At 47.2% G+C, this 14,425-nt stretch overlaps 1 protein-coding gene across 1 annotated transcript in view; it reads left to right on the top strand.

Moving 5' to 3' along the window:
• Positions 1-14,425, top strand: part of NRP2 (neuropilin 2) — a gene marked incomplete at its 5' end in the record, with an annotated part of 102,547 nt that overhangs the window by 19,386 nt on the left and 68,736 nt on the right. The window contains 5 exons of the mRNA XM_082396773.1: positions 2,924-3,105; positions 8,961-9,191; positions 10,270-10,425; positions 12,062-12,231; positions 14,073-14,228. Of these exons, the coding sequence (XP_082252899.1) occupies positions 2,924-3,105; positions 8,961-9,191; positions 10,270-10,425; positions 12,062-12,231; positions 14,073-14,228 (895 nt within the window). The remainder of the gene's footprint in view (positions 1-2,923; positions 3,106-8,960; positions 9,192-10,269; positions 10,426-12,061; positions 12,232-14,072; positions 14,229-14,425) is intronic.

Here is a 14,425-nt window from a genome sequence, read left to right as displayed (position 1 = left end):
ACTTTTTTTCAACGTAACAATATATCGTGGACATTTTTCCTTAAAAGCAAAAATAAAACAACTAGACCTATAGCACTTTTACTATAGCAGTGGAGTATTCCATTTTATAAATGTCCAAAATTCATTTACCCGCCACTGCTGTTGGACGTTTAGACACAATGCTGTTCATAAACAAAGCATCTTTTCACTTTTCACATGCTTTTTAAAATATATACACACAAAGATGCATAAACATCTTCGCACAATTATCTGATTATTTTCCTAGGAAAAAATCCTAGCAGTGGGATTGCTAGGATTAAAGGGTGTGTACATATTAACTCTTTTCACATTTTTGCCAAAATGCCCTCCAAAATGTTTGAACAGCTGTACATTCCCTCTTATACTGCATCTCTACTCACTTGCTCTGTCCCTTAGGGAAAGTTGCTTCTGCACTATGGCTCAGCTGCTTCTCCTCTGAAATGGGTGTGAAAATACAACAAATCCCCGTGAACACTCATGAAGCATGTGCTGGGACACTTTATATAATGATGTGGGTCATTTAAATTTCAGAAAAACCCTAGGAGAAAAATTCTAGTATCCCTATTTTGCTCTTATTTTCCCCATTTCTGAGGCTCAGAAAGGTTGAGTAACTTGCCTGAGGGGACCCAGCTAATAAGTCTGAGCTGGGACCCAAACCCTGTTCTGTCTAATTTAGGGATGGGGGTGGGCTGGGGGGGGACACTGGCTCCTCCAGGCGAGTTGGGTAATGTCTGCTCCATGGATATAGGTGCTTCTCCACCGTTGTGCACCCTGGTAAAGAAGGCATCACCATTTCTCAGCTGAGAGTGACTGTCCAACAGTGTGGAAATAAAAAGGAGGGGTTTTCCAGAAGGTTTGGGGGAATTTCCTTTGAGAACAAACTAAGTGTCTTTTCACTCTTGTTTTGGAAGTGAGGAAGCACATTTTCAAAGTCAGCACCATCTCCCACACTGAAATCACAAGACCTAAACAGATTCCCCCACCCCCGCCTTTCCCTATCTGTGTCCATCTCTCCAGAGCTCCTGGGGGAAAACCCTGCCATCTCCTCTTCTCTGGCCTCTAACCAGCTTCTGCGATTCTCTGGACTGTAGGATTCCAGCCCTCTGGGCTTAAGAATGAACTAACCCTGGTCCACTCCATATACTCCCTTCGAAGGCCTATTTATTTGGAAGTGGCTGAGCCATCCGAACTATGGCTCCCAGGGGTGGTGGTGCGGCCTCAGGCCACTCCAGCTCAAACAAGCCACTCCTGCAGGCCACCGGCTCCCACAGACCCTGTGTGTGTGGCACATCCCAGGGAGGGTAGCCTTCCCAGTCCCTCTCTTTACCCCAAAGGAAGAGATTTCGGACATGTTGTTTTAACAGGTTGATGCAAAATAAATAAACAGGGAGAGAGAGGGAGATGGATGGTTTTCAGTAAATAATGGTACAGTGGCCAGCAATTTGAGGGAGCTGGTGGGGAAGAAATGTTCCACGTCAACAGTTGTGACAGGAGTATTCCCTGGGAGGCCAGACAAGAGCACAGACGCGGGACGGTGAGGGTTGCCAGACCACACGCCGAAGCTGAAAGTGTGCATCCGTACACAGAAAATGGTGCAGTAGGCGTGCCGTCCCGTGAACCTAGCCAAGGATGTCTTTGAGGTGTCTTCCCCAACCCGGGCCAGTTTCATTCTGTTTGAAATGAACTCAGGCCTCAGGGTGGGGAAGGCAGCCCGCTCTGCCTCTTGCTGAGACTAATAGTTATATGCTCAGAGATGCTGGGTCCCCAGGGACTCACCCCCTGCTTTTGGAGAAAGGTGTTTTTTAAAAATATTTATTTATTTATTTTTGGCTGCATTTGGGTCTTCGTTGCTGCGCACGGGCTTTCTCTACTTGCCACGAGCGGGGGCTACTCTTCGTTACGGTGAGCAGGCTTCTCGTTGCGGTGGCTTCTCTTGTTGCGGAGCATGGGCTCTAGGTGCGCGGGCTTCAGTAGTTGTGGCACATGGGCTCGGTAGTTGTGGCTCGCAGGCCCTAGAGCGCAGGCTCAGTAGTTGTGGCGCACGGGCTTAGTTGCTCTGCGGCATGTGGGATCTTCCCAGACCAGGGCTCGAACCTGTGTCCTTTGCATTGGCGGGCGGATTCATAACCACTGTGCCACCAGGGAAGCCCCTGGGGCAAGATTTTTATTGCCTTATCTAATATGGTGCTGACTCCTTTTAAAAACGTGTTGTTGACTAGATAGACACTGCTGATGTGAACTTCGCAGAGTCATCTCAGGGAGGCAGGTGGCCCACGGTTGGGGAGTCTTTGTCACTAAACGTTAAAGAGAAGAGCAGATGACCCAGGAGAGAACTGAACTTGGGGAAGAGGCAGGAAAATAAACAAATCTCTCTGAAACAGCCCCCATGTGCCTGACTCGGTGCCTAGCACCTTCCTTACATTGTTCCATTCCATCTCCATCCCAATCCCCTGAAGTGGATATTTTTATCCTCATCTTACAGATGAAGAAATTGACGCTCAAAGGGGTTAAGTAACATGCAGAGACACAGCGCTAAGAAGAAAAGACTAAGAGAGATCATAATGGAAATAAAAATGGTGCTACTGCACGAAGAAAAAAATATTTGAGACATTTGAGACATTTGATAGAATGATGCTATTGCTCTCATGTGAGCAAGAGATAAGGCCTTAAAGTCTAGCCATCCGCTGAGGTGCTCATTCTGTGTGGCTTTCAGAAAGCAATGCAACTTCCTATATCTATGTTTGCCAGTCTCTACAAGCAAACGTAAGTGCCCTTTGATGAATACAAAACACCTGAATGTCTAGAAGTGGATGGAGGCACCTGAGCTGGAGGGAGAAAATAGTCCTTTTCATCTCCTAAAAGTGATCTTTTCTCATATGTACCCCTTTGTGCCATCCGTACCTAGGTATGACTTCATTGAGATTCGGGATGGGGACAGCGAATCCGCAGACCTCCTGGGAAAGCACTGTGGGAACATCGCCCCACCCACCATTATCTCCTCGGGCTCGGTCCTCTACATCAAGTTCACCTCCGACTATGCCCGGCAGGGGGCAGGCTTCTCCCTCCGCTATGAGATCTTCAAGACAGGTCAGTGCGGTCATGGGTGGAGAGAAGATGGGACTCCGCCCTCTGTGTCTGGCCACGGGGCGCTGTGTGCGGGCACTACGTAATAGTTATGTGCTCATAGATGGAGTCCAGTGGGTTGACACAGGTGGTAAGGGTTCTAATTTTATCCAGCCTGAGCAAGTTGATGGAGGGAAGAGAGGTTCAGGGTGAACCTGGATACAGCCTGAGGTGAAAAGCCAGTTTAAGTTACCAGCCAATTTAAGAGGGCGAGCTGCCAGGTTAGTGCTTGGGTGCAGCATGTTGGGCAGATAAACATTGTTTGTGGCAACGAAAGAATAGGAGAACCTGTTACATAGAAAAACGCTTTTGGAAAGAATTTAATTTTTGTGTGTTTTTTTTAAAAAATCACAATAATCTTCATGGTAAAAACAAAACTTGGTTAAACGTCCTCCTAATTACTTCATGATTTAACACAGCCTTTCTTTGGAATTACATGGGATGGAAGGACATCGTCTTTTCAGTGTTAGGAGTCTCTAAAAGTCTTACTATGATCCACCACCACCACTACCACCAACAGAGTCACACAGTAGCTTTTACACCCAAATATGGCTCCTAGGACTTCCCCTCGCTGTTCCACTGCATCACGTCTACCCATTGAACCCACACTTCCTAAATGCCGATGAAGCCGACACCCTGAAAAAGACAGCAGAAAGAGAGGAGGGGCACATTTCCTTCTTTTAAGTTGACCACTTGCTTTCCATTAGGTCCCCCTTAGATTACTTTAGATCCTGAGAATATGGGCCAATGCGTAATATGCATAACCGGGTAGAGACAACTTCGATTCACAAGTCGCTGGTTCAGCATCTCCACGAAGCACTCCAAGCAACGTGCCCTTCCCTCCCATGTGTGAGCTCATTATCTTGAGGCTACGTGAAGTTTATCCTCCAGTTCTCCCCTCACCCCTGCCCATCCCCCCACCTCAGGGGCTCCCGCCCCGTCTACGACTGTGTTTCCCTCTCCAGCAGCCCAAGTTTTACAACTCATGGACAGAGTCTGCTGAAAGGGGAGGCTGTCAGCCTTGTCATCGAGGGGCCCAAGTCCGGCGCCTGTTGAGTTCAGTGTGAGGGGAACTATTCATATATATTTTCTTTTTCGCCAAACAATTCTTGAAAGGAAGTGGTAGCTGCTGAAAGCACTTTTTATATCCACTCTGTCTAAATATTTGCCAGATTTGTCTGCCTGAGAACAAGATCGTAGAATCCAATGAAAGGTTGGGGCCGAGGGAGCTGCTTGGAGCCAGAGTGGGAGCCGGGAGTGTCCCAGGGCACGAGTCCCAAGAAGGACCGTCTGCCACGGGTCGTCATGCTCCTGACTACATGAGGTCACAGGGACTGACAATCTGTGTGTCCAGTGGCTCGGGCTGGTGTGGGGCTCCCAAATCGCCTCATCCACATTCCCCTGGGTCCTGTGTGAGATTCAGATTAGTCAGTGCCACCGGCGCTGATGGACCCCTCATTATACCATCCTCTGCTGGGGAGCAATGGGGAGAGAGAAGAGAGGAAGGGAGGAAACGGGGTGTTTGCCCTCTTCTGGTTGGGGAGACAGTGTGTAAAGCCACAGCACAGAACAGATGCACAGTATATGTTATTGGATGAATATGTGTAAATTGATATGTAAATTGCAAGGTAAACTATTGTTATAATATGAGGCAGAGTGAATAACTGTGAAGGTATGCTTAACATGCTATGGATGTGAAAATGAGGGAGCTACTGAGTGGCTTGCCGGCAGGTTATCTGGGAAGCCTATTAGGTAGCTAGGTCCCCAATGCTAAAGCTGCCAGTCAGCGCCGCCGTGCTGACCATGAAAGGAAAACAGCTCCAAGCAAGGCCATCCAGGGAGCTAGCGACCGGAGGCCAGAACAAGGGTGGGGAGGACCATTCCAGCTCATCTCTGTTTCATGTTTCCCAACTTAGTATTTCACAAAGGATGGTGCCACATCCTCCAGAAATCGACACAAACACGTGAATGTTAGCTCTATCCATCATGCAAATTTGAAGAGTCGATATTAAAAGACAAAACACACAGAGGGTATCATAACTCAGCATTGCTCTTTTGAGGACAGGCTAATGTAGGATTTTGAATGAGGCAGCAAGCCTAGAAACAAAGGAGCCAGCCAAGGAAGGTGGCTCGGGCATGGAGAAGTGGGGCAGTCTACTTTAAGGCCTGGGATTGCCTACAGAAGGAAGAAAAAGATTACTGCAGCAGCGGGAGATAACAGACCGGCCAACAACAGCCATTCTTCTGGGGAATGTAAGAAAGAGGTGAGAGCCCAGTGGCCTTGGCGCTGTTCACACGTGCCATCATGCCCGTTGGAAAGAGCAACTCTCAGCCTGAAAGTCAACCCTCTTTATGAGCACATATATGTGCAGGGGGCGGGGTGTGCCAAGTTCAAAACTGAGAAGTTTAGGAAGATGAGCATTCTTCCAGGTGCCACGTCCCACACCCAGATCTCCACTGTTGGAGCCCTGAGAGAAAATACACAAAGTTATGTCATCCACAGAACATGAAAGAAACGCATGAACGTGCTGAAGAAATCCAAACAAACACAGTTGTGTTTGCTAGTCAAATTCATAAAGAGAGAGAAGGGGGAACTGTAAACAGATACACAACTGTACAAAGGACTCTGGAAGCCTTCGACAGCACATCGCCCAGACAGGGCTCTGCTGCAGAGTTATACTGACAGAAATAAACTCACAATTCAGTACAGATGGGGGCAAGTGGCTGGAGAGGGAGGTTCACGTCTGCCCTGAATGAAGTGGTTTATGAAAGAGTCTGTGTATGACCAGACGGTCCACATATAAAAGGGTAAACCAAACAACTCCCTGACTTAAGTGATCCCAAATCACCAAATCATAAGCAGAACAGAGAAAGGAATTTTAAAATAATTTAAAAAGTAACATTGGAAACTGAATCACTGGAAAATGTGGGGGGTTTTGTGTGTTTCTTTCCTGTCTTCTGACCAAAGTTCAAGATCAAGTTTTCTTTCGTGGTGCCCAGTGACATTTTGGAAACTGAAATCTCGGGTTATTCACAGACAGAGAAAACCTGGGGTGCCCCCTACTCCCACTTCCTAAATTGAAGAACTGGATTTACCTTTGTGGTCAGCCTCAACTCATCGTTGGATAAATCCACCATGTTTTCAATAGCCTTATGTGTGCAGATTCTACTTCTGCTTGCAGAGTTATTGTACAATTTACAGTGAAAAACCACGGAGTGGGCATTTTTCATACCAGAGTACTTTGGTATGAAATCATTCACTGCAGCCAAAATCCCCCAGGTTCTATGGACAATTTTAGCATTGCATGAACTTGAGCATTTATTGACTGAGCTATTTTTTAACCTTTAATCCTTTTTAACACATTGCAGAAAAGCATCTTGGATTAGGTAGATAACTGCAAGACTCAACCCTTGTCCCAGGGATGGTCACCCTTTCCTGAGATCTCTTCTCCACATTTGATATTCAGCTGCCTGCTTTCTGACATTGACCATAGTCCAAACAGCAAGATGGTGCAATTATAGATGGATGCACGATTGTAATGGACAGGCTTGATTTTTCTGCATGAAAAGGATAAAACTGTTTTTCTACTTCATTCAAAATAAGCCACAGGATACACCCGTGTATAGCCACATGTCAGAGATAGATACACACTTTTTTTTTCTTTTTGCCTTAAGGACGTCAGATTGAAAAAAATCTCTCCAGTCCATTACAGGACCACAGAACCCTGGAAACTGTGGGTACTTTAGAATCTCACATTCTCCAGGCCTCTCTTGGGCTTTCTAAGTGTGCTTTGTGGAAGCGCCTGTCCCCCATGGATGACAGGGACTAAAGAAAGATTCCACTATAAATTCCCCACTCCGGGGGCTGGGGGGGTGGTGGTGATTCCCTTTGCCTTGGAAAGGAATGACAATAGGGCAAACACTAGGAGGGAGTGTCAGGATGCCTTTTCTAGAAGCAACTTGTGAATAGAGTTAATTTCCTCTGGCAAAGTGGCCCGGCAGCCATAAACGCTAACCTTTTCAAAATCCCTCTCAGCCACCTGAAGACCTGCCAGCTGGCTTGGCTTTGCTAAACTGCCTCATCCTGGACCGTCGAGGAGGCTTTCAGAAGCTGGGGTCCTGATGGACAAAACAAAACTGGGGGCTCCGTGGTAAACAAACTGGGGGAGAGGTCATCTCATCTCCTGCCTCCAGGCCTGGCTGCCCACTGGGCCACCTGGCCTCAGAATGATGGAACGCAGAGCCTCTGGGATGCAGCATTAGAGAGCCTCTGAAGAAGAATCCTGAAAAGATTAGCTCTCGCCCCAGGTGTCCCGGGTTCCCACCCTGCCAAGGCTCAGTGCTGGCTGGAAGGGCGGAGGTGATGGAAGGGTGAGCAGGGATATTGGAACTTCTTGTCTGATGCTAAAAAAAAGTTTCCATCCCCTCCCCCACTTATTTGCATGGCACCTTTTCCAAGTCAGACATTTGCCGCTTTCCAGAAAGCCATCATCAATAAAGAGACTCGCAGAGGGGGGCTGCTGCAGGAGCCACGGATAAAGACATCGCTGCGGGCTAAGATCAGCGTATTGACATCACACAGTTATATTTCAGTGGGATCCCCAGAGGACACTTCCTGCCAGTAAACACCTAGTTTATCTAGTATTTCTGTGTTTTTTCTTCATGCTTAGAGTGCCTATTATTCCCCTCATAAATCCTGCTCCCTTTTTCAATTTTAAAATCAGAACGCAGTGAAATCAATGCTAATTGTGCGGCATTTACAGTCATCGCGTTAACTTGCAAAACTTCTGGCTCCGTGCAGCTCCCTGGGCCCATGGTCTGGGCTGCAGTGTCCTGGGACCGTCCCAGGCGACCCTGGCAAATGGTGGCTGGGTTACAGCACATGAGGGCCCTTTTAATGTGACTCCACCTTGAGGCATTAGGGGAGACAGTGGCTGTAATCCTTTTACGAGCTCCCTCCCGCTGCGGTCCAAGCCTGCACCAGGATGCGAATGTGTGCAGCATTTAATAAGACGCCTCCGTGAGCCCCAAGAAAGCAGACACAAGAGCTTAGGAGAGAAAAAAGGCCATCCCCACCACAAAAGAACCAGAAGCCTTCCAAATGTCAATGCACTGCCACATTTTTTCCAAACTTGCTGCTGGAGCGGCCTTTAACATCCCTAAACCCTGCTGTGATCCACCAGCTACAAACCTCAATTGTTAATTGTCTGGCCACTACAGAGCCGCTAGTTTTAATATAGTCATGACATGAATGAGACCCGAACTCCCCTTTGCCCCTCCCCTGAGGCACCTTGGATCTTGGAGGGAGATGGGGGCACCAAGTTGGCTCTGGTACAATAGGGGCCAGTGTTGAGGTCAGCAATAAATAAGGGGTCACATTGTTTTCCCTGCTGGCAATCAGCAAGCCTTCCTTGAGGATTGAAATAACTTACATTTCTGGAGCAAGCAGCTGAGTAATTGAGAAAGAAGACTCTGTTCCTCTTTTCAAGAGAATCCATCTCTCTCTCTCCCTCCCTGTATCTCACACACACACTTCTCTCTACACCACCCCCCTCCCAAATCCTCAGTTGCTGTTCTTACTCTAATACGTAGAGCAAGCCTGCTCTACTCCCTAATTTCTCTCCTAAAGATGGTCTGGCTTAAGGGCTTGAAACGTGGATGTGAAAAGTATGTTGCTTCAAGGGCCACTCCAGTGGAAACAAAAACTTCGTGAGTAGGGAAATTTGGGTCCAAACATTTAAATAACCCATGTGACAGAGGCAACAGAGAAAGGCATCCTCTTCCACTCTCTTAATGCTATGGTTCTCATTTACATACAGGCTCCGAAGATTGTTCAAAGAACTTCACAAGCCCCAACGGAACCATCGAGTCCCCCGGGTTTCCCGAGAAGTACCCACACAACTTGGACTGCACCTTCACCATCCTGGCCAAACCCAAGATGGAGATCATCCTGCAGTTCCTGACCTTTGACCTGGAGCACGACCCTTTGCAGGTGGGAGAGGGAGACTGCAAATACGATTGGCTGGACATCTGGGATGGCATCCCCCATGGTGAGTGATGGCGCCATCACCAGGCACTTCTCAGTAGCTTCCCCTTTGCCTGCTAATTGCTTTAGGAGCAATAAAAAAAAGAGAGAGAACAAAGACTTTAAAGTTCCTCGGGGTTTCTTTATGACCCATGATGACTTTCTCTTCTTATCCTTCACCAAGGATGACTTCAGAGACATTGTAGAAAGGCAGTTTTCTCTCTTGGAGATATTTCTTTGGAGAGGGATAGGAGGAGACTGAGTAGATACTTGGATGAGGATGAGAAAACCTATAGGTAATGTTCTTTTCTGCTCCAAGTCATCAGGCTTGCCATAGAGAGTGACTCAGTGACCACCCACTATGCCCAAATAGGACTCTAGAGCCAGATTGACTAAGTTTGAATCCTGGCTCTCATATTAACAGCTCCACAACCTTGGGCAAGTTCCTTAACCTCTCTGTGTCTTATCTGTATAAATAAGCTGCTATTATCATCACTATAATTACTGTAATTTTCTTATCATTTATATAGTCATAGATGCATAAAAGGTGCATCCCCCAAGGCCAAGAGGAACCTGTACTTCTCAGGTGGAGACCAGCATAAGTCTTGGGTATATTTAGGATCAGCAAGGGAACCAATCTTTCACTGTTGTAGTCGTTTGTAGTCGTTCTAAGTATTTTGCACTGTAAGGAAGACTTGATGGCTAAGCAATTTCATTTCCTGAGAAAAGCATAAGAATTAGTCAGGAAACTTGGGTTGGAGTCCCAGCTCTGCTATTTCCTAGCTGTATGAACAAAGAAAAGTCACGTGCCCTCTCCAAACCTCAATTTCTTCTTCTGTAGAACAGACATTATAATGATACCTTTCCAGTCCATCTCCCAGGGCTGTGAAAACAGAATGAGCCCAGGTCAGTGAAAATACTTTTTAATGTGCAGGAAAAATATTAGCCATTGTTCTTAAAACAAATCTCTGGTTGCTCTTTTATGCCAAGGCATCCAAAGTGATGCCCCATTGAATGACTTGCAGTTGTGGGAAGGGAGAATGTACGGCCAATGGGGTTTGGCATTTCCATTTCTGTGACCTCTCTTTGTCCTGCATGTCCAGTCGGACCCCTGATTGGCAAGTACTGTGGGACCAAAACACCTTCTGAACTCCGTTCGGCCACTGGGATCCTCTCTCTGACCTTTCACACGGACATGGCAGTGGCCAAGGATGGCTTCTCTGCACGTTACTACCTGGTTCACCAAGAGCCGCTAGAGAGTGAGTTGGCCGGTTGGGAACCTCTGTCCTGTCCTCCCATCAGGGCTGTGAGGGTGTGTGGGGAAGAGAGGCTGACCTGCAAGAGAAGGAGATGGGAATTCTCCAGAATTTGCAGTGGCATGGGAGCTGTGTCCTCTTGCTAGGCAGAGATTAATGAAAATAGGATAAATGTCACTTTGGCTACTCATTTCTTTAAAGAAAAAGTATGTATACCAAGAATTAGTTATTCCAGTGGAATGCCGCAGGACCATCTCAAGGCTCAGAATGAAAGGGAGGTTAGTTAGGATATTTATATCGAGTCCCCTCCTGTGCTAACATTTTTTGAGTCTGGGGCCATTTTCTTCCCTCTCCAAGCCTCAGTGACCATTGTCAAAAAACTGAGCAATTTTAAACCTCTCTCTAAATACATATGTTTTGACATTAAACATCTCTGGCCCTGGCTAGAGTTTCTCTCACTAGGCTGGTACACTGCTTGGACTTTCAGTTCGTTCTTCTAATAAACCCAGTTTTTTGAGCTTCTACTATGTGCAAACAGAGAAAGTATAACCCTGACCCCAGCAGTCATGGAACCTGCTGTCTTTGAACCCAGACCATCAGTCTCTTGCCCTGAGCTACATCTTTAAATCAGCTCCTCTTGGACATGTGCTTAAGATGTGCTGCCATTTTCACCAAGAAACCCAAATGATAACTTGAAGGACTAAAGGAACACTTTCAGGATGATTGGAGCTGGGCAAATCCTGCTATGGCTGTAGACAGCTTACCACCTGCATACCTGCACACGTGGCAGCCTGGCCGACTGATGGGTTTTGTTCTGGGTTTTGCTTTTGTTTTTTTCTTCAAAGAGCTCATGAAGATTGAGTGACAAGAAAACAGTATTGTGAGTTGCACCAAGTTCTGCAAATGACCAGTGCGGTCACAGAGTTACAGAGTAGGTTTGATACATGAAAAAGATTGCTGGTCCTTATCTGACACATGCACACACAAATATTGACCAGTGTCCGTGGGATCCATAGGAAGGACAGCAATTAAACTGACAGCGCAAGGCCAGGGGAAGTGACTTCTGGGTCCATTTGCCCAGACAGGTGGTGCAGGGTAATACAGAGTGACACACTTCTGCTTACAGAGGGGTCTCCCAAAGACAGGTATTTATTGCTTTGTAACGTCTGTCTTCTGTGCCAGAACTCATGAGACAGTTGAGTGAAAGAAAGAAAGAAGCAAAAGTGCCTCCTGGGTGTTTATTAATAAAGCAGGCTTCCCACGATGTATCAGCCCACCCAAGTCTATCACACGTTTACCTGTATTTCAATAATAGTGCGTCTGAAAACTGTGAGCATCCGTAGCCTGTAGCACTAACAGTTCTTGTGCTTTAGATTGTATTTTTAATTTGTATGATGATTCTTATTTATCCACAGCCTGATTTCTTTCAGGTCAAATTTAGTTCCTTTCAGACCCAGAGGGGTTGTCAATCTCCGTGACTTTGGCATAGTTGTTTTTAAAATGTGAGTGTATAATTAGGTCTTTAAGATGAGGGAGTGCCTGCAAGGACTCATCCCTAGAAGGGAGCAGCGTTCTGGGGGGTCCCAGGGGTTTAAGGTGAAGAGACCTAACTCTGCCCTTGACCATTTCCATCCCCCAGACTTTCAGTGCAATGTCCCTCTGGGAATGGAGTCTGGCCGGATTGCTAATGAACAGATCAGTGCCTCATCTACCTACTCTGATGGGAGGTGGACCCCTCACCAAAGCCGGCTCCATGGCGATGACAACGGCTGGACACCCAACTTGGATTCCAGCAAGGAGTATCTCCAGGTACTGACTCAGATACCAGAGGGTGTGCAGAGTGTGTGTGCATTGGTGGGCAAGGGGGCTGGCTCCTTCGCTAGAGTGGACAAAGAACACAAAGAAAATAAACACAACATACTTGAGGACTTCTTTCATCCATCCATCCATCCATCCAGAGAAATGCATATTCCAGGCACACAGAGACTATACCAGGCACTGCGCTAGGTGCTGGGATAAAATAACAAGTAAGATGGACAATGCCTCTGCCCTTGTGAAGACTACCAGGCCTTGGAGAAGCTGCTTGGCTGGGAAGCTGTTTGCCCTTTCACTATAGTTATCCAAGGAACTTCCATAAACAGTTACAGAGTGTCCTCATTCTTAGCATAGGGAGGCATCAGAGACTTAGGGGGCATTCTTCCTAAGGGCAGGCATGAGAAGCACGGCAGCTTCTCATGATCTTTGCTGTCCGCAGGGAGCCCTCCCAGGAGGGTTTTGCCTACAGCTATCAGGAGAGCACATGGGAAAATGTCACCACCAGGAGTGAAACTCCAGTTGCTCGGATGCCCTGAGCATCTTTTCAGACTATTGTTTGCTTTCCTTCTTTCAAGACTTGCAGCTCCTGTTGAGTAATCCTCCCTTGCTCTACACACTGGTCCAGCTCTCATCCCCAGGGAAGAGCAAGCTGCTAGTTCCATGCTAGAGCAATGACTGCTTTCATGACCCACGGCAGGCAGCCTCGAGACCCACTGTCCTAGCTCTGATGCGACACGGCGACCTCTACTCTGAGAGAAGGACGTCGCAGAGCAGACAACAGGAAAGGGAGAAAGACCACTTAGAAACTTCCAGGGGGTCCACAGAGGTTCTAACGCCCAACCCTGAGGCCATCTGTCACTCTCTCTCCTCTGCTTCTCCAATAATGCTTCTCATCTTGCAGAGCTTCCAGAAAGTTCTCCTTTCTAGCTGGCATTCTGTTGATTGTAGTCCTCATTTTGGGTCCTAATCATATACTTTCTCTTATTGCTCTCCACCTGTTTATCGTACACATATACAGCATTGTGTACTCCTTTTGAATGCTTAATGATGCAGAGCACATACTAAGTAGTCAATAAATGCTTACTGAATCAAATTTTACTGGTGTCTGCTGGCTAAATTTTGATCACGCAGAGATTGCCACTAAGAAACACTGTGGTCAGCAAAGGAATAACATCCAGCAATTTCCAAATGTGCTTGGTGTTGTGGGAGGGGAAGTGCCTCAAAATGTTGGCCCTCCTCCTCATCGGGCAAAAGGTCAGGACTTGGTGCATAAGCTTAATTGCTTGGGCAGACTCTGCATGCCCTCTGACCCCTTGGTGGCCTGAGCCACTAAATACACAATGGAGTGAGGAACTGAGGGGAGGGGAAACAGCTCCGAGCTGAGACTTTGGCAACTAGGGCATCGAAAGTGAATTGGCTTGAATTGGACTGGATCAGAGCGGAGTGGATTGGATTGGATTTAGCCATTGTTCCCTTAAACCAGCATCCACTTTCACTATCCAAGGCAGGTCGTGGTTTAGTAAGAAGGGGTCATAGTTCTAGATGTTCAGTGATTCCTTTAAGATAAACATAATCCTGTCTGTTCAGATCTGCAAAAAAAAAGAGAAAAGAAAAAAAATCAAGTTCCAATTTCAAAGGTGTCCAATGTAGTTCGAATATGTTGAGTTCAACTGTCCAGGGGACGTAAATGGATACTGATCACCAGTACCTGTGAGCGAATCACAGACACGGGTTGTGAGCTAAGGATTACAATTGTGTCCTTTGAAGAAAAAGCCAGATGCAGCCCTGTGTCAAGAGAGTCAAGGCCCCCTTCCTTCTCCGCCTGTCTTCCTCAGGTGGACCTACGTTTTCTAACCGTGCTCACGGCCATCGCCACGCAGGGAGCGATTTCCAGGGAAACCCAGAATGGCTACTATGTCAAATCCTACAAGCTGGAAGTGAGCACTAATGGTGAAGACTGGATGGTGTACCGGCACGGCAAGAACCACAAGGTAAACCCATTTCCCCACCGCAGGGGCACGCCGGGGTGGGGCAGGAGGGCTGGCACAAGAAGGGCTGCAGAGCCACCCCACGCGGACAAGGAGGCCTTGTTCCCCGAGGCTCCAATAATTGATGGAGGCACCGGAGACGCTGGCCCTGAGAATATTCTTTCTTACGCTAAAGTGGTTGAAAAACACCGTTGTCTCTC

Source organism: Balaenoptera borealis, assembly GCF_965194805.1.
Source record: "Balaenoptera borealis genome assembly, chromosome: 6".
Lineage (NCBI taxonomy): Eukaryota > Metazoa > Chordata > Mammalia > Artiodactyla > Balaenopteridae > Balaenoptera > Balaenoptera borealis.
Note: the sequence above shows the minus strand (reverse complement) of the source record. Positions and strands in the feature narration are given on the sequence as shown.